This window comes from Myotis myotis, unplaced genomic scaffold (genome assembly GCF_014108235.1).
Source record: "Myotis myotis isolate mMyoMyo1 unplaced genomic scaffold, mMyoMyo1.p scaffold_m19_p_21, whole genome shotgun sequence".
Taxonomy (NCBI): domain Eukaryota; kingdom Metazoa; phylum Chordata; class Mammalia; order Chiroptera; family Vespertilionidae; genus Myotis; species Myotis myotis.
In genome coordinates this window covers 8,336,881-8,355,571 of record NW_023416326.1, presented here as the reverse complement: position 1 = coordinate 8,355,571, position 18,691 = coordinate 8,336,881, and the positions used below count along the sequence as shown (strand labels likewise).

General features: G+C 45.6%; 1 protein-coding gene and 1 long non-coding RNA gene across 4 annotated transcripts in view; one reads left to right on the top strand and one right to left on the bottom strand.

The window, feature by feature from the left end:
- TGFB2 (transforming growth factor beta 2) overlaps positions 1-11,934 on the top strand; it is a 60,772-nt gene extending 48,838 nt beyond the window's left edge. For both annotated transcript variants that reach the window (XM_036354931.1, XM_036354932.1), the window contains 5 exons: positions 3,812-3,944; positions 4,067-4,177; positions 5,705-5,882; positions 7,075-7,228; positions 10,921-11,934. In XM_036354931.1, the coding sequence (XP_036210824.1) occupies positions 3,812-3,944; positions 4,067-4,177; positions 5,705-5,882; positions 7,075-7,228; positions 10,921-11,079 (735 nt within the window). In that variant the 3' untranslated portion in view covers positions 11,080-11,934. The remainder of the gene's footprint in view (positions 1-3,811; positions 3,945-4,066; positions 4,178-5,704; positions 5,883-7,074; positions 7,229-10,920) is intronic.
- LOC118678847 overlaps positions 1-18,691 on the bottom strand; it is a 388,841-nt gene that overhangs the window by 34,369 nt on the left and 335,781 nt on the right. The gene's annotated exons all lie outside the window — the stretch shown is intronic.

Here is an 18,691-nt window from a genome sequence, read left to right as displayed (position 1 = left end):
GACCCACGTGATTAAAGGTTTGGGAAAATGCCCCTCTAAGTATCAGCTACAGGAACTGGGTTTATTTAGCTTAGAGAGAGAGAGAGGCAGAGAGCGGGCATGCTGAGGGGGACTTAATAATAGTCTCCAGGACTATGAGGGTTATTCTCTGGCTGATGGAAAGCAGCTGTTTCCTGTTTGCACGGAGGACTGGATCAGAAAGAGCGGAGTTAAACGGCAGCAAGTGGGTTTAAGAACTCCTTGGCCAGAAAGTTCGAGATGGCAAACCCGAGAGAACAGTTTCAGCATGAGGCGGCAGGGCAGCTGTCTCTCTTGGGTGGTTTCAGTTGGCTTGGTCTTGAGCTGATGAAAAGATGTAGAGGAGTCTTCACCCACGTGACGATACGAGGTTGTCCACTGTCAGAACCTATAAGGGTTTGTTCTGTGGCTGAGGAAACACCTTCTAAAGCAGTGGTTCTCAACCTTCTGGCCCTTTAAATACAGTTCCTCATGTTGTGACCCCCAACCATACAGTTATTTTCGTTGCTACTTCATCACTGTAATGTTGCTACTGTTATGAATCGTCATGTAAATATCTGATAGGCAGGATGGTCTTAGGCGACCCCTGTGAAAGGGTCATTCGACCGCCAAAGGGGTCGCGACCCACAGGTTGAGAACCGTTGTTCTAAAGGCATTTTACAAAGTAAAATATTTATATATTTATATAATTTCTTAATGTAGATTTATATTTATTTATATTTACTCATACATATATCTCATAGATAGATATCACAGATATATCAATAGATACCCTATGTAATTCCACAATGAAAACAATGTTTTGTTTTAGACAGTAGGTCTAAGTGTTAAGGATAGGAACATGAATAAGACACACTGCTAATTAGGAGCAAAGCAGATACGCAAAACATAAAATAACACATTAGAGGAGGTCAGCAAGGGGAAGGCATTTAAGGACAGGAAAATGAGTCCTGGGTATGTTAGTCCTTTTTCAGGCAGCGAGGCAGATGGAATTGCCTGAAAACTCCCCCACCATCGCTTCATCATTGTTATCCCGCGTTAGGTTAAGTCTACCATTCACTCCCAACTGGAGACGTGGTATCGTAGTGGCCCAACTGGGAGAGTTTTCAAGGCGAGGTTGGATTTCCAGAGGAAACGCTGATGTTAAGCTTTGATTTTAAGGTATAGGTTCGTGTCGGCATTAACTATCTATGCATTCCACATTTGATATTTCCACCTTGCACCAACATTTCTTATCATCTCATTAACAGTCTTTGCCTCCATCACTGCATGTTCTGTGTCGCCTGGACCAGGGCAAGGGTGACTCGTGTTGCAACCCTGACTCCCACCAGTCTCTGGTCTTCAAACTCCAGCACTGAAGTGGGAAAACCATAGGGTTGCTTCGTGTTCTCTCTACCATGATTCTCTGTGAGACACTGGGTGAGCCACTTCACCTCCTGCAGTTTAGTTTGCTTGATCTACCTGACAGCAACATTTTGAGGATTCAAAAGAAACCAAATAACTTGTGCCAAGCCCAGACCCCAGGGTGCCCAGCCCTGAAGTCCCGTTTGTTTGCTTCCTTGAATTCACAAGGAGCATCCTGCCTATGGGGAGAACCACGACTAGATTCTGTCCACATAGTGGGGTTTGTTGCACCTCAGGGGAAAGGCCTGAGGAATAGGGTTTGTCTAAAAGTCACACCAGCACCTCCAAGTCCAATTGTATGAATCTCTTTCCTTTTGTAAACTTAATTCAGAAATCAACAACCACAGGCTACTGTAAGGCCAGATACTCTAGGATGCGTCTGTTGCCAAATGACCCGAAACCAAATCACATACACAGAAGAGAAGTGCATTTTAAAAGCGATGGGAAGATAATGCATGTTTGTTTTACAAGGAGAGCAAACAAATCCTGTAGACGTTCAGATAGTCATTCAATTCCGTCTGAGGGCTGTGCTTTAAAGGGACATTAAATTGAAGACACAATCCTGGGGAAGCTTAGGAGCCTATTGGAGAGAACAGGGCCATCTGTATGCAATGACCATGGAAGAGTTAGACTCAATGTTGGGAAGGGCAGTGACAGCCACCTAGGGCTGCCCTGGCCCAGGTGCTCAGTTGGTTGGAGCGACATCCCACATGCCAAAGGCTTGACCGGTTCTATTCCTGGTCAGGGCACATACCCAGGTTGGGGGTTTGAGCCCCAGGCGGGAGGAGCTGTTTTTCTCTCACATCGTTCGTTCTTTCTCTCCCTATCTCTCCCTTCCTCTCTCTAAAATCAGTAGCAAGCATGCCCTAGCCGGTCTGGTTCAGTGGATAGAGTGTCAGCCTGTGGACTGAAAGGTCCCAGGTTCGATTCCAGTCAAGGGCATGTACCTTGGTTGTGGGCACATCCCCAGTAGGAGGTGTGCAGGAGGCAGCTGATCGATGTTTCTCTCTCATCATCGAGGTTTCTAACTCTCTATCCCTCTCCCTTCCTCTCTGTAAAAAAAAATCAGTAAAATATATTTTAAAATCAGTAAAATATATTTAAAATAAATAAATAATAAAAACAATAAAATCAGTAGCAAGCAAACAAACATAGGGCTTGAACCCCTGAGTCCTGAGGAAAGATAGGATGCAGGTCTGGGAAGAGAGTTAATACAGCGCTAGGAGATGTAGGATCTTGGTTTGATTGGTTCAGAAAAGACTATCATATAAAGACAGAATTAAAACCCCCCACAAAACCCCTAAAATGTCCGCTTCTTACAGAAATTCAAGAACGTGCTGGAGGTGCTCTTTATTGGAAATAAATGCCTCCTTCTAACTCTCAGCGTTCAGGCTGGTTTTCTTTCAGACCCTCACTATACTCCCGGCCAGACCTCTCCTGCCCAAATCCACGCTTAGCCCGCGGGATATGGAATATCTTTAGAAATCATAACAAGTCACGCTGAGAGCAAATACCCCAGCTCCAGACCGACCTCAAAAGCCAAGGCATGGCACGCTTCCTAAGGCCAGTGGGTTTCGGACCCAGGGTTAGGACCTTTCTCTGTTTAGTAGCAGATTTATAATTCAGGGGCCCACAAAGGGTGAGCAGGGGTCCTCTGAACGGGACCCCTCCCCACCTCCCCAAATGAAAGAAGTCGGGAAGCAGAATAACAAAACCATTAACTTAATAGGGTAGAATTTATGGCTGAAGTCTTGCAAAGCTTATGTCAGCAAAGCAAAATAAATACTGTCACTTTCTCTTAGACACGTGGCTTTATGGGTGCCGTCACCTTTATCATCACACCCAGCTGAGTTAGTGGCTCTGTTTCTCATGGTGGATGGCCTGGTGTTAGGCTTTCCTGCGTGTGGCCATGCGTTGGAGAGGACTTCACACGTAAAGGGTGTCCCAAAATTCAGGCAAGATTTGAATTCTGCGTGAGCATTAACAACAACAACAACAAAATTAAAAGCCTAATTTTACTTGGTTTATTGAATCATATTCTAATATCTGTTGCCCTTTGATTTCAATCCCTTCCATTTGATAAGCATCACCAAGTAGCAATGATGGCCCAGGAGCAGGGACAATGAAGATCAATGAAGACCACGGCTTTGCGTATGTGCCAGCAAAGCCGTGGAGGCCATTTACCCGATGTGCTATTCCATCCATAACCCTATACTGTATACTTTATGAATCAATAAAAAATTTACAATTTTTAATTATAAACCTGTGTCTTCTATCAAAATGACTTCTTGCATGAATTTTGGGACACCCTTCAGACAACACACTGGAATACTCCCGGCCATGCTCTCTGTATGCTAACAGCTCTTTCCCTTGCTCTTCCCGCCCCTAGATTCTCAAATCCAAGGATCTGACGTCTCCAACCCAGCGCTACATCGACAGCAAAGTGGTGAAAACAAGGGCAGAAGGGGAATGGCTTTCCTTCGACGTGACCGATGCTGTTCACGAATGGCTCCACCATAAAGGTTACACCCACCCTCTGTTTTCCTCCCTAGATGTCCAGCGACCCTAAGTTATTGCACGTTGACTGCCTATTTAAGGGCACAGACGCTCATGCAAATGACCTCCTTGACTTCATGTTTTCCAGACAGGAACCTGGGATTTAAAATAAGCTTACACTGTCCCTGCTGCACCTTTGTACCGTCCAATAATTACATCATCCCCAATAAAAGCGAGGAACTAGAAGCGAGATTTGCAGGTAACTGAAACTTGGTCATGTGAGGTGGGGGAGCGGGGAGGGCCTCTGTTGACAGTCTTGTGGGTGATGACGTCAGTGTGCAGGTGAAAGCAGGATTGTTTGGTGAGGCTTGGGGAGTGTCATTTGTTTGGGCAAAGATACAGTTGGAGAAAGATACTCCAAGGCAGAAAGGATTAGGAGAAAGGGCTTGGTTCCTAGTTGATGCTGCTCGATGCCCAGTGATGACTTAGCAATACTAACCGACTGACTCAACAAACCATTACATAGTTATTTTAAGCATTTAAGCAAACCAATTTTCCACATATGCTACTATTATCAACAAAGAAGATAGTATGTCTTTAAGGAAATCCCCCAAACCAATGTCAGGGACCGACCCTGAACTGAATTTCACGAAGAAGCAAGCCCCCTCGCTCCCCAGCCCCTTTAACTAACCTTCCATGTAAGGGAACCACTTTACTTTTTCTAGCTGGTGACCAATATTTTGAGTGTTTTCCTTATCAGACTTTTATAATAGTGCAGAAACTCATAACAGGGGGTTAATTTTCCCCAGGCTCTTGCTCACCTGGTAGAGAATTAGCCAAAGGTCAAGGAGAATGAGGAGATGCCCACAACGTAGACTTCCCCCTCCTCTCTCATCATCCAATCACGTGCCAGATGATGAGTCCCTGGATGGGGAGAGGTTGAGAGGGAAGTGGGTGCTGGCCCCTCACCACTGGGTCAAGATGCCCCTTGTCCTTCCCTAAGTGACACCACCTGGGACCTCCATCCACTGGCAGAAGGCTACAGTGGCCTCAGCTCATGGAAAAATACTCTCAGAGGTCAGCAGATTTATTTCAGCCTGTAACCTCGTCATGGTTCTCAAGGGTGTGGAGATTAAATGCTTAAACTGGCATTCTCCTGGGTGAGCTTTGGGGAGCTCGAGTTTCTGAATCTCAGATGGAATCAGGAAAGTGTGGAGGATGCCATGAGCCCAATGAAAAAGGCCTTTCTTCCCAGCTTCCCCAAATAGCATTAGGTAAGGGTGACTTCTGTTTCATTTGAACCGAATTCACTGCAATTTAGTGTAAGTCTTCGTTTCTGTTCATTAGGAAAGTGTTGAGTTGAGTACCCCCAGGAAGAGAGAGGGAACCAGAGGGTGACAAGGCAGGTTCTATTGCTGTGTGTTGGGTCATGGAGGGGTTTGAACACAACGTGAACTGAGGATTGACTCAAATTAACTGCCTGGATTGCCCTGGGACTAGAGGTCAAAGACTTCTTCTGTAGCGACTTTCATAGCCAACGAGCCCGGTCTTGGACCCTGACCTGCCTCCTAACAAGAGCCCCATTTAGAAGTGTGTGTTGTCACCTGCTTAGCCCTGTTGCGCCATATCTATTTCCGTAGGGAATGACTGTCGCCAGCTGGTGCTGACGTTGTGGTCATCACTGCTATTTGTGACTGTAGACAAACGAAAAAAAAAAAGAAATATGGCTGATGATATCTGATGAAGGTAAAGCTAAATGTTTATTACCCAAATGCATTTTTTCAAGGTATTGATGGCACCTCCACATATACCAGTGGTGATCAGAAAACTATAAAGTCCACTAGGAAAAAAAACAGTGGGAAGACCCCACATCTCCTGCTAATGTTGTTACCCTCCTACAGACTGGAGTCACAACAGTCCAACCGGCGGAAGAAGCGCGCTCTAGATGCAGCCTACTGCTTTAGGTAAAGAACTCAAAAATACAATCAAGTCATTGCGCCGGGTAATTCCTTTATTGCCTCTGCCCATTCCCTGACTACACACTGACTTGACCTGCACTCATGGCTTCGGGTCAGGTATAGAACAGTGTGGCCATTGCATTTCATAACATCATTCTTCCCACAGGCGTAGTATAGTTATTTCTGTGTTGTATTCATCATCTCTTGAGCAAGGAATGGAGTGGAAAGGGAGAAAACGAGTCCCCTGAATTCCACCCCCCACCCCACCCAATCCCTCTGAAGCAGTTTGGGGCTGAAGTAGAAAATAAGCTGGCTGCCTCCCCCTCCCCCAGAGCAAATGGAAGTTTATTTGAAGGATGTGGTGGCTCCCTGATTAGGGAGGCTCACCATCTGTAGGAGCCTCTGTCCTCGCTGCCCGTGGTCATAGCGCTTTCACATTTACAGAGATGCAAGATGTGAAAGGAGAATGCTAACTGTCTTGCCTTTAGCTACAGAATATGCGAGAAGGGAGGGCACACAGATTTATCATTCCCATGTGAGTCCACGGAGGGGGCCGGGTGGATGTTCTTCCGTGGTTTCTTACCAAGCCTGCGAAAGGGAAAACTCTTTCTCTCTTTCCAGAATGGAGCAGTGAGGGGTCCTCACTGATAAATGCTCAAAGGGTCAGAGTTCACGAGTGTCTGGGGTCACTAGGGCCAGTATTTGCATGAAATAAGACTCCATATTTCCCGACCTTTGGCTCATTCCTAGATCAAGGAACATGACATGAAATAAAGGATTTGTTTTCAAAGGAAAATGCCTTCGATGGAGCTTAGAAAAAAGCTGTTGTACTTCCTCATTTCATATTGGAAAGGGCAGTAGAGGCTGGCTGGCAACACTGTGCAGGGCTGGTTGGAAAGAGGCCGGTCTCCATCAGCCACCTCTCTGTTTATATCTAGTCATTCAAGGGAGAGGCTTGATTTTCAAGGTCACAGACACGGGGTCGGGGTATAGAGTTGAAGAGGGAAAGTCGTCCCAGCAAATCACCATCACACCCCATCGTGAAAGTCCCTTAAGATGACCATGAAACCATTAAGAGCTGGCCCATGGTTTTGCTAATAGATATATGTTGGATAAATGAATGAGTCACTTTCCTGGTTTGGAATGCAGGGCAGGAGGGAAATCTGCTTTAAAATCTCCGTTGCTCTTCCTTTAACAGAAATGTGCAGGATAATTGCTGCCTACGTCCACTTTACATTGATTTCAAGAGGGATCTTGGGTGGAAATGGATCCATGAACCCAAAGGGTACAATGCCAACTTCTGTGCTGGGGCATGCCCGTATTTATGGAGTTCAGACACTCAGCACAGTAGGGTAAGTACTTGGTTGGCTTGTCTCTTCTCTTCTTGGGTTGCAAATGTGCATCTGCTAATAACAGCTGACCCTTGAACAATGCAGGTGTTAGAGGCACTAACTTCCGATGCAGTCGAAGATGTGTAAAACTTTCGACTCCCTCAGAACCTAACGAGTCATCCCTCTGTGTCGGCAGGGTATTCATTCCAGGATCCTTCATGAATATCAAAAAATATAGAGGCTCAAGTCCTTTATATAATACTAGAGGCCTGGTGCACGAATTCGTGCATGGGTGGGTCCCTCGACCTGGCCGGCGATCAGAGCCAATCGGGGCAGACTGGCCAGGGGGGGTGGGACCACAGGAGGTTGGCTAGCCACAAGAGGTTGGCTGTGGAGTGCACTGACCACCAGGGGCAGCTCCTGTGTTGAGCATCTGCCCCCTGATGGTCAGTGCACATCATAGCTACCAGCTGGTTGTCCAATCCTAACAGTCACTTAGGCTTTTATATATATAGATGGAGTAGAACAGTGCCTACTGTCAGTCCTTTGCATCTGTGGTTGTTCGAGTCCACCAATGCAAAACCTGGGATACAGAGGGCTGACTGTATATGTATTGAAAAAAACAGATATAAGTGAACCTATGCAGTTCAAACATGTATTGGTCCAGGGCCCACTGTATTCCCAAATGAATTCTGATCGTTGTGGTGCCTACATCAGGTGATAACATTGAAAGAAAGAACACTGAGGATTCAGTAGATACTTTGGCAAAGTGAGTCACTGGCGTCTGACAATTAGAAAGTGATTTCACTTCTTTGAACCTCAATTTCTTTTTTTTTTTTAAATATATCTTTATTGATTTCAGAGAGGAAGGGAGAGGGAGAGAGATAGAAACATCAACGATGAGAGAGAATCATTGATTGGCTGCCTCTTGGACGTCCCCTGCTGGGGATCAAGCCTGCAACCTAGGCATGTGCCCTTGACCAGAATCCAACCTGGGACCCTTCAGTCCGCAGGCTGATGCTCTGTCCACTGAACCACACCAGCCAGGGCGAACCTCAATTTCTTTCTTTTTTTTTTTTTTTTTATTTATTGCTTAGAGTATTACAAAGGGTATTACATATGTGTCCATTTTATCCCCCCGCCCTAGACAGTCCCCTAGCCTCCCCTATCCCCCAGTGTCTTATGTCCATTGGTTATGCTTATATGCGAACCTCAATTTCTTATCAGCAAAAAGGAACATCTGTCTTAAAAATTAACCTTAAAAATGTCTTAATCGTTTTTGTTGAAAATATTACAGATGTCCCTTGTCCCTACTGACCCCCTCCACCCTGCACCTGCCCCCCCACACACCTTCACCACACTATTGTTAAATAAATAAATAAAAATCATGTTTCAAATAAATAATGCCAAACTGGAGAGTTGATGTGAAGGAAAGGTGACGCATGCGAAAATTATCTGAAGATTAGTATTTCTCAGTCTTTTTAAATGTGAGCCAAAGTCAGTGAGACTCTGAAAACATTATCAAGTTACTTTAATGAGGGTAGAGGCCAATTCAGAAGGCAGGTCCTAGGTTGGATGCTGGGGGCTCCCAATCCAGATGAGCAAAGAGTTTTTCTATTTAATAATGATACTTGTTCAAACGCTTCTTCTTGGTGCCTGATGAGGGGAAGGACTTCATTAGTTATCTTGTCCGAACTTGTCCCTTTTCTAAAGAAAGGGGAGCCCGGCTGGTGTGGCTCAGTGGTTGAGCTTCAACCTACGAACCAGGAGGTCACCGTTCAATTCCCAGTCAGGGCACATGCCTGGGTTGCGGGCTCCATCCCCAGTGGGGGGCATTCAGGAGGCAACCAGTCAATGATACGCTGTTCTCGTTGATGTTTCTATCCCTCCCTCTCCCTTCCTCTCTGAAACCAATAAAAATATATTTTTTAAAAAAGAAAGAGGATGTTCATGTAGGTGATGTCCCCCCAGTCAAACAGCTGGCGACAAACCGGAGCCTGGGAGGTGGACTCCTGTTTATAAGTAGGCCTCCCTGGCTCTGTCTTACAGAGTTCCATTCCTGAAATGTGGCGACCCATTGGGGTTATCCCTCTGCAAATCTCCTTATTAAAGAGGCATTAGAAAGACTGCGTTCCCTGCAGGGTAGGAAAATGAATCTACTGCCAACAAGAGCCCATAACGCAGCGGTTCTCAACCTGTGGGTCGCGACCCCTTTGGCGGTCGAACGACCCTTTCACAGGGGTCGCCTAAGACCATCCTGCCTATCAGATAGTTACATGACGATTCATGACAGTAGCAACATGACAGTGATGAAGTAGCAACGAAAATAATGTTATGGTTGGGGGTCACCACATGAGGAACTGTATTTAAAGGGCCAGAAGGTTGAGAACCACTGCCGTAATGCATTCAGCTGAGCTCATGAGTGTCGGGGTTATCAATTATGTTAGACAATCCCCATTATCCAATGCCTCTTTATTTCCTTATGAAAAATCGCGTGCTCGTGGAACATGAAGTCTATTTATTTATAAATGGCCACATATGCAAGACTTTAAGTTGACAAACTATGGCTCTCCTTCCCTCAGCTGTTTCCCCCAGCTCCCCTGGAGATTTTGGCACTTGGGGCCGGCCATGCACTTGGCCATGTGAGGGAAGCTTGCTCATGCCTGTCCCTTTGTCCAGGCTCTCTGGCCCGGCGGCTTCCTCTGGGCCGTGGCAACAGTAGCTGTAATGTGGGCAAGGCCCAGCTGCCAAGTAGAAACATAATTCCCCCTCCCAGATACACAGAGGGAGTGTGTGAAGGCAGAGACCTGCTTGTTTTTCAAGGAGAGAGGAAGAATAACTGTCGTGGTCACAAATATGTGGTTTGGACAGTTACCCAACGAGTCAGAGGTAGCTTAATAAAGTAGCCAGTGTTGCTGCGCTGAACGGATCATCTGTCCTGGGATAAAAAAAAAATTGCAGTGAATCTCGAGGAAAAGGTCACTCGCTGTTTGGCTAACACATTAATGGCATCCTTGGAAATGACTCCTTATCATCACCGGGGAACCTGCATACTGCCATTGGTAAAAGTCACATTCCCTTCTGACAGAGAACGGTGTTAGCCCTAGCCCATTTGGCTCAGTGGATAGAGTGTTGGCCTGAGGACTGGAGGTTCCCTGGTTCGATTCCGGTCAAGGGCACCACGTACCTCAGTTGCAGGCTGGATCCCTGGCCCAGTTTGGGGCCAGTTTGGGGCGTGTGTGGGAGGCAAGCAATGGATGTGTCTCTCTCACATAGATGTTTCTCCCTCTCTGTCTCTCCCCCTCCCTTCCACTCTCTCCAAAAATCAATGGAAAAATGGCCTCGGGTGAGGATCAACAAAAACAAAAGAGAAAAGAAAATTGTAAGCAAAAATAATTTGCACTGCCCTCCCATTTAGGGCTATGACTGTTACGCATTTAAAAATTAATTGGCCCTAACCGGTTTGGCTCAGTGGATAGAGCGTCGGCCTGCAGACTCAAGGGTCCCAGGTTCGATTCCAGTCAAGGGCATGGACCTGGGTTGCGGGCACACTAGGGAGTGTGCAGGAGGCAGCTGATCGATGTTGCTCTCTCATCGATGTTTCTAACTCTCTATCCTTCTCCCCTCCTCTCTGTAAAAAATCAATAAAATATATTTTAAAGAAATTAATTGCCTTTTTTTGTTGTTGTCCTTTCTCCCTGGTGCCCTCGCAGGTTCTCAGCTTATATAACACCATCAACCCGGAGGCATCGGCTTCTCCCTGCTGCGTGTCGCAGGACTTGGAACCGCTCACCATCCTCTATTACATCGGCAAGACCCCCAAGATCGAACAGCTGTCCAACATGATAGTAAAGTCTTGCAAATGCAGCTAAGATCCTTGGGAAAGCGGCAAGACGGTAACCACACGATGATGATGATGATGATGATGATGATGATGATGATTTGACCACAACATAACAAGTTTGTAACGAGAAACCCAAGAGAGCCTTGCTTCGTCAGTGTTAAAAAAATCCTTTGGAAACGCGGTACTAGTTCAGACACGTCGGAAGTGTGCGTTCTGTTTGTTAAAACTGGCATCCGAAACAAAACAAAGCAAAACAACAAAACAAAACAAAACAAAAAAAACGCGTGGAAGGCTTGATTCTACATGGCACCTACTCTGTAAGCGAGAGAGACAAGAAGCAAAACCTTTTTTTTTTTTTTTAAGGAAAAATAAATAAACACTGGAAGAATTTGTTAGTGTTAATTATGTGAAAGAAAACAAAACACACACAAAAAAAACAGGAAAATCCCGTTAAGTGGAATTGTACATACGTTCCTACCCCAGGCCTCACTTGATTTGTCTGTATTGCTATGCAATAGTCTCCCTTCCCTGTTCCTACTCTTAGAGTTAACGGTGAATTATTTATTGTGTGTTACTACATAATGGACATTTCATTGCCCTTGGAAAAGAAAACAGGTGTATCAAGTAGAGACCAAAACCCTTTGCCAGAAACTCATGGATGGTTTAAGGAACTTGAACTCCAACGAGCCAGAACAAGAAAGAAAAGGAGAAAAAAAAAAAAAGTCATAGGAGCAGGATGAAAACCCAGGTGAGTTCTTCTGTGACCACAACAAGTCTGTGTTGAGGTAAAGACCCTGAAAACACATGCTATGTCCCAAGTGCCCAAGGAAGGATCTTGTAGGTTCAAAGCCAAAAGCCTGTTAATAAAGGAAACTTTCCGTCAGAAGAAGTCTGTAAGGTTTTTTTTTTTTTTCTTCTTCTTTTTCATTGTAAATGCTTCCCTGTCAGGTGAGCCCAGCGGTGAGAGGTTGCGATGCTTTGATGCATACTGGTCAAACTTCAGACATGGAAGTCTTGCTGTATAGTTATGGTGTAGGTTCTCTTAGTTTCGGTATATGTAACCATACCTTTATTATTACCATAGATGGGTGTAGAAGCCCGTCTAATTGGAAACACATCAGCCGATTTTTTTTTTTTTTTTGCAAACTATTAAATCAAAACATTAACTACTTGGCTTGTAATGTGTAAATTTTTACCATATTTTGAATGTTCTGTAATAATGTCAACTATGATTTAGATTGGACTTAAATTTGGGCTTTTTTTTTTTTTTTTTCTTGCACGATCACTCCGAATTGTGTGTTTCCTTTAGCTGGCTAGTATTTTTTTGAGTAAAGCCCCTAGATTTTGATTTGCACTAAAAATACATGTGTTATAGTATTTGCTCCACTGCGCTTTGTACATTGTCTATTACGATAACATAAGCTACCTGACTCCCGCCTGTCCTTTTTTCTTTTGCAAAAGAAGATAGATTTGAGTTCAGTGGTCTCCCTTCATCTTCAGAGCATCACTACTCACCAGTTCAGACATGAAAAAGCTCCTGTTTTAGGAAAGCAGGGGAACAGTATAGATACAGAGACCACTGAGGTGAAATGTGTTCATTTTAGCAAGGACTCGAGGATCTGGCTGAAACCTGGTGACAGTCAAGAAAGGTTTCTCTCACTTGGTTCAATCAGAATTTCCACAGAATCCTATTGTTACTACAAAGCAGGCAGTTCACAGGAAACATCTTTGACTTTAATCTGGCTGTTGGTGTTCCGAGTGGGGGGGGGGGGATGGAAAGATTTATCTTTTCATTCATTTTTTTTGTTTGTTTTTCTTTTTATTTTTTTTATTTCTTTTTTTTTTCATTTTTTTTTTAAGGGAGAGAAAAGAAAACAGGTCAGCATAAGTCATCCAGCTTATTTCACTGAAGTCAAGATATTTAAAAAAATGTTTTTATTGATTTTAGAGAGAGAGGAAGGGAGAGGGAGAGATGGAAACATGGATGAGAGAGAAACATCTATCAGCTGCCTCCCGCATACCCCCTACTGGGGATTGGGCCCACAATCCGGGCATGTGCCCTGATTGGGAATCGAACCAGTGAGCTCTTGGTTCATGGGGTTGATGCTCAACTAACTGAGTCACACCGGCCAGGCTGAAGTTAAGATTTTTACAGATGTTCTATGAAGGTTGAGAAAGCAGAAAGCAAATTCTCCTGAGATAAAAAGTATACATTTCCCCCCTGTGAATGAAAGTTCGCTGCCATTTACTTTGCTTCAATAAATGATTTGCTACATCATTGCCAAGGAGGTCACCTCATGTCACAGTTTGTAGGACTTGGCAGTTGTCCCCTTGATCAACACGCATAGGTCATACAATGGGATATTTGCAGTTTCACCTAAACGGCGGCACCGTGAGGGTAAATCCCTAGAGAAGTTGTTTGCTATAGTCAACTTCTCTGTTTCTGGAATTTCCTACCGCTGAGGAAAGTGATGAACTGGATGGACAAGTTGGAGAACTGGAATGGTAGGAGGAGGTGGGAGGCCCCAGTAGCCAACAGCCCTAGTGGTGGATGGAACCCAGGCCCTGATTTGAGTGCCTTGATTTTTCTTCTCTTCCACTGTTCTATGAATTCTGTGTAAATCCCTTTTATTTCTGCAGGTATTTTCTTCTCAGAAATGACATTTTGTTTTGTATCATGTTGTCTTTCCTCATGAATGCACTGATTAATATTTTAAATGCTCTATTTTAAGATCTCTTGAATCTTTTTTTTTTTTTTTTTTTTAGTTTGGGGGTTCTATAACGTCTTTATTTCCCATAAGTAAATATTGCCAGGGGAGGAGAGGGAGGGGGAGGGGGGGAGAGGGGGGAAATGTTAGTATGTGGGGCGGGAGCGGGGGCGGGGCTGTTTCTATGTGTTAAGCAGCAGTACCATTTTATGGTTGACACGGTTTAAAAAAAAAATGGAATATAAGAATAGCTGTTTTGTATTTTGATGACTGATTCCGCTGTATTTTAACACGATGTATGTCTGTTTTTGTGGTGCTCTAGTGGTAAATAAATTATTTCCATTACACATGCATGTGCTTTTCCTGTTGTAGCGCCGTCACTGAGACTAGAAAATGCCTCTGAGGCCACGACAATGCTCTCAAGCTGCACATGACCCGCCCCCCCCCCCCCCCCCCCCACGATCCCCACTTCAGAAATGTCATGCTTCCTAGCTCAAGAGCCAGGCCTTATCTATCAAGCGCTGAAGAAAGCCCAGTGCAGTCTTTGGAGTCTCTTGTTTATTGCTCTCTGTAATTGTTGGAGATGTCGTTTGCATCCATCTTGACTGTCTACCAGAGAAAAATGCAGCGAGATGCTTGGGCCAGGCTTTGGCTTTCTGGTTCTGTGGTCTGCCAACCCCAGGGCCAAAAGAACTGGTCTAGACAGCATCCCCTGTAGCCCCATAACTTGGATCGCGGCTGAGCCAGCCAGATATAACAAGAGCCACGTGCTCGTTGGGGTTGGTCGTTGGGAGCTGCCACTTCTCTCTTCATTTCACCGGTACCACGGCGCCGAAAAAAAAATCCCCTTTCCACAAATTTCCTTGGCTGTTCCCCGCAAGACCAGACTTCGCAAGGGGGTTGCCAAACTCCTAATAAATAGCACTAATAAAAACAGGGATCGTGGCTCCATCTGGTTGTCTTGCTTTATCTAAGGAAAGGACGAATGTGTGCCTGTTGTCGAAACAGCACGTGGAAACAGACCGTTCAATGCAAATGTTTAGGTGGAGGGGAGAAGGGTTCCTTTTCTGCCATGTGTGTTTCTGTTTTTATACTCAACTCAGAGGGAGTGTTTCGCTTTAAAACAATTAGTTTGTGCTTCTCTGCAGAGAGCCAGCCAGAGGCCGATCATCCCGGCCCATGTCACCTTTACGTTCTGAGTGAGAAGTGGGGGGTACCAGAGGGTAGGAAAGGGGCCACCTAACAGCTGTTTCTACGTGGGCAAAGCTGCCAGCCACTCTGAGCCTCTGTGTCTTTCTCTTTAAAAGGAGGACCACCTGCCTTCCAGGGTATTTCTTGTTAAGTTGTTTTGTTGTTAAGTGAGCGGACCGATGATGATCAATAATGGTAGCCTTCACACTATTTCCCTACCTATTCTGTTTGGGGATTTATGGTAATCCTGATGCAATAAGCATCTTAAAAAAATAAGTTTTTATTGATTTCAGAGAGGAGGGGAGAGGAGAGGGAGATAGAAATATCAGTGATGAGAGAATCATCCATCAGCTGCCTCACGCATGCCCCCTATTGGGGATGGAGCCGTAACTGGGAATCGAACCTGACCTCCTGGTTCATGGGTTGACCCTCAATCACGGAACCACACCGTCTGGGCAGCCATGAGCTTTTTATATCCAGGCTGGAACCTGGGCCCAAACTTCTCCATCTTGATACTGAAGGTGTAAACCCCCCAGACCTTAATCTCATAAATGGATCAAGCCACCAGTCACCTTCTGAGAATATTCTGTTAACCCTATTTGTTAACCTTCTGGTTACAAGACTGACCCCAAATTGTGCAAAATAGTGGGGAAATGTTCATGTTATGCTTTGCTTAAACATCCACCAACTAAAATCCAAAGTAAAAGACCATGTGGCCAGTTGAATGACCTATGTCCTAAGACAATGATAATGACTGTGGTTTGCTGAGCACGTACTAGGCACTGTTCTCTGTTACTCTAGTGACCCTCCCATTTCACCCTGGGATGTAGGTTTTTTTTTTTTTTTTAAAACTCCATTTTACAGGAAGTGAGCAGACTCAGAATGATTAAATTACATGTCCTACATGTCCAAGTGCTGGGGTCGGGGGATGCTCACGGGAATGGCACCAGGTGTTAGGCTGGTGGGGTCAGGCGGGACCTGGGTTCGGCAACCTCAGTACTTGAGCTCTGGCTAGGGAAGAATTCAGAGCCAAGACCCAAACTACAAGAGAACATCTGTAATAATAAAAGTATAATATGCTAATTAGACCAGACAGCAGAACGACCTTCCTGACGTCCTTCCAGACATCCTTCTGGACAACCTTCCAGACAAACCCAGGGCTGAAAGGGCCAAGACCCTTGCACGAATTTCGTGCATCAGGCCTCTAGTTTATTTAGAAAACCACAGAGGTGGAAGGAATAATTCGTAGAAGAAATGGGCTTAGGAAACATGTTAGCAAGGCAAAGGGCTTGGAAGTGAGGAAGGTAAGGCGATGCACCAGGGAAGAGGGGCAGGGGAGAGGGAAGGGAAAGGCAGGGCCTGCTCCCAGCAGGGAGGGCTTGCTGGGTCCTCCATCCTAAGAGCTTTAAGGGTGGAGACTTTAGGGGGCTGGGGCTGGGGGTTGGGGGGGGGCGGGGGGAGTCCCAGGGGAAGATCTCAGTAGAATATTCAGCAGCTTTTCAGGTATGTCCTTTCTGGGTCTAGGTCTCCACTGATTGGTCAGCACCAGGGCAGATCCATGCAGCTGGTCCGGAGGTCAGCCCTGGGGGTTGCTTTGTCTGGTTTTGCTCCTTTTCTGAGCCTGAAGCTGAAATACACCTGAGGCCTAGATGTTATCTCTTGGGAGGAAAGGTCAGGGGGTCGTGACCAGCGATATGAAAAGTCCCGGGTCTAAACCGCATATGAGCAGCCATCTGCTAGGGGAGGAAAGGTCACCATGGGAATGAGGCCCCGCCCTACAACTGTCCGTTGCTAGGCACCTGCCCATCATCCTTGCTCTACTGTTTGTCTTTCTAACGGCCTGCCACACAAGGTCACTCGGTTTGTAAGAGGGGGTTCTAGAACTCCTTGTCCAAACCCTCGCTACTAGCCACATGTGGCCTGCAAGCAACTGAAATGTGGAATTAGGGCTAATCTGAGCTGAACTAGGCCAAGGTGTAAAATACACGTCTGACTTTGAACCCTGCAAAAACATGGAAAATGTCTCATTGGTTTTCCTATTGATTACATGTCTGAATAAGACTATTTTGGATCTATGGGGTTAAATAGAGTATATTGCTAAAATTAACTTCACCTGGGTCTTTCCACTTTTTTAATAATTACCAGAAAATTTAAAATGACCCCTGTGGCTCACTTATATAAGTGAGGACTTGTGGTTCTTTTTTTTCTGTAAAGAATCAAAATTACAAGTACAAAATTAGACTCAGAGCCTTAGAAAGGGCCCGTAAAATCGAAAAGCCAAAACACTGTAAGCTCACAGCGGCCTCTGGGCTTTAAGCTAACACCTGCCTGTTTCTAGCACACTGTTACCTTGCCCTTCTAGCAAAATCTAGATCCCTCATCTACTAAATCCGTTGTTCCTAATCTCCCCCTGCCTGTCTCTGCAACCACACCTGTGTTAAACAAAGCAAATGAAGACCCTGGTTTTCCCAGCATTCCAGGCTACAGGCAATAGAGCAGTGGTTCTCAACCTTCTGGCCCTTTGAATACAGTTCCTCATGTGGTGACCCAACCATAAAATTATTTTCGTTGCCGTTTCATCACTGTCATGTTGCTACTGCCATGAATCGTCATGTCAATATCTGATATGCAAGATGGTCTTAGGGGACCCCTGCGAAAGGGTCGTTCGACCGCCATAGGGGTCGCGACCCACAGGTTGAGAACCACTGCAATAGAGACACTGTTCTTTGCATGCCTCGTTTGAAACATCCTCACTAGATCCTATGAGGCCGGAGAAATCGTTAATATAAATATCAGATCAGGGCATCACTAGATACGAATAACTACACCCGAGATTGCAAAGGGAATGCTCTTTGCTTACTTGTTTTCAAAGGAAAGAAAGGGTCTGATTTTCCCATCACGGGTCTTTGTGTCCCTGAAACCCTTTGGAGTGGGTTCCTTTCATTCAGGGAGGAACGGCTGCTTGGAGGGGGGACGAGTGTGTTCCCATAACTGGGCGGCGGCCGAGGGAAGGGAACAGGCCGTACTGAGGGAGACTCCGTGCTCTGGGATCAAAATGAGCAAAATCATTCAGCCACGAGAACAGACATAATTAAACAGCAGGCGAAACACTGGGGGTAAAGAGAGCCCCGGATACATCTCGCAGGCTTTCTCCCCGAAGTCGATTTTTCTCTGCCGCAGATGCCAACCCGGCTAAAGAAACGCAGATGGAACACTCAGGTGACATCACAGAGGCCTGGCCAGCCCTGGCGAAGGGAGCCCTCCGCTCAGGCCCAGATCTCGGCTCTGAATCGTATAGAAAGTTCCGGATCGCAGGAGGCTGGGAGCAAACAAGCTACGTGATGCAATCCAATTCTGCTCGGAAGGCCATGTGAACTCAGGCAGTTTGGCTCGTCCTCAAGTGTGGGTGGAGCACTAATTTCTTCATTTGGAACCAGGTTAAGTTAAGCAGAACAGCCCTGGCAGGAGTTGCTCAGTGGTTAGAGCATCGGGCAGTGAACCGAAGGGTCCCGGGTTGGATTCTCTGCCGCCCTCGCTCTCTCACATCAATGTTTCTCTCTCTCTCTCTCTCTCTCTCTCCCTTCCACTCTCTCTAAAATCAATGGAAAACATATCCTCCAGTGAGGATTCACAACAAAACAGAACAGAAAACTGAGCAGAACTTTAAACCAAGCGGTGGGGGCTCATTCGGTGGAAGATCACATTTCACGTCACGTAAACAGGCATTTTATGTTCCTATGA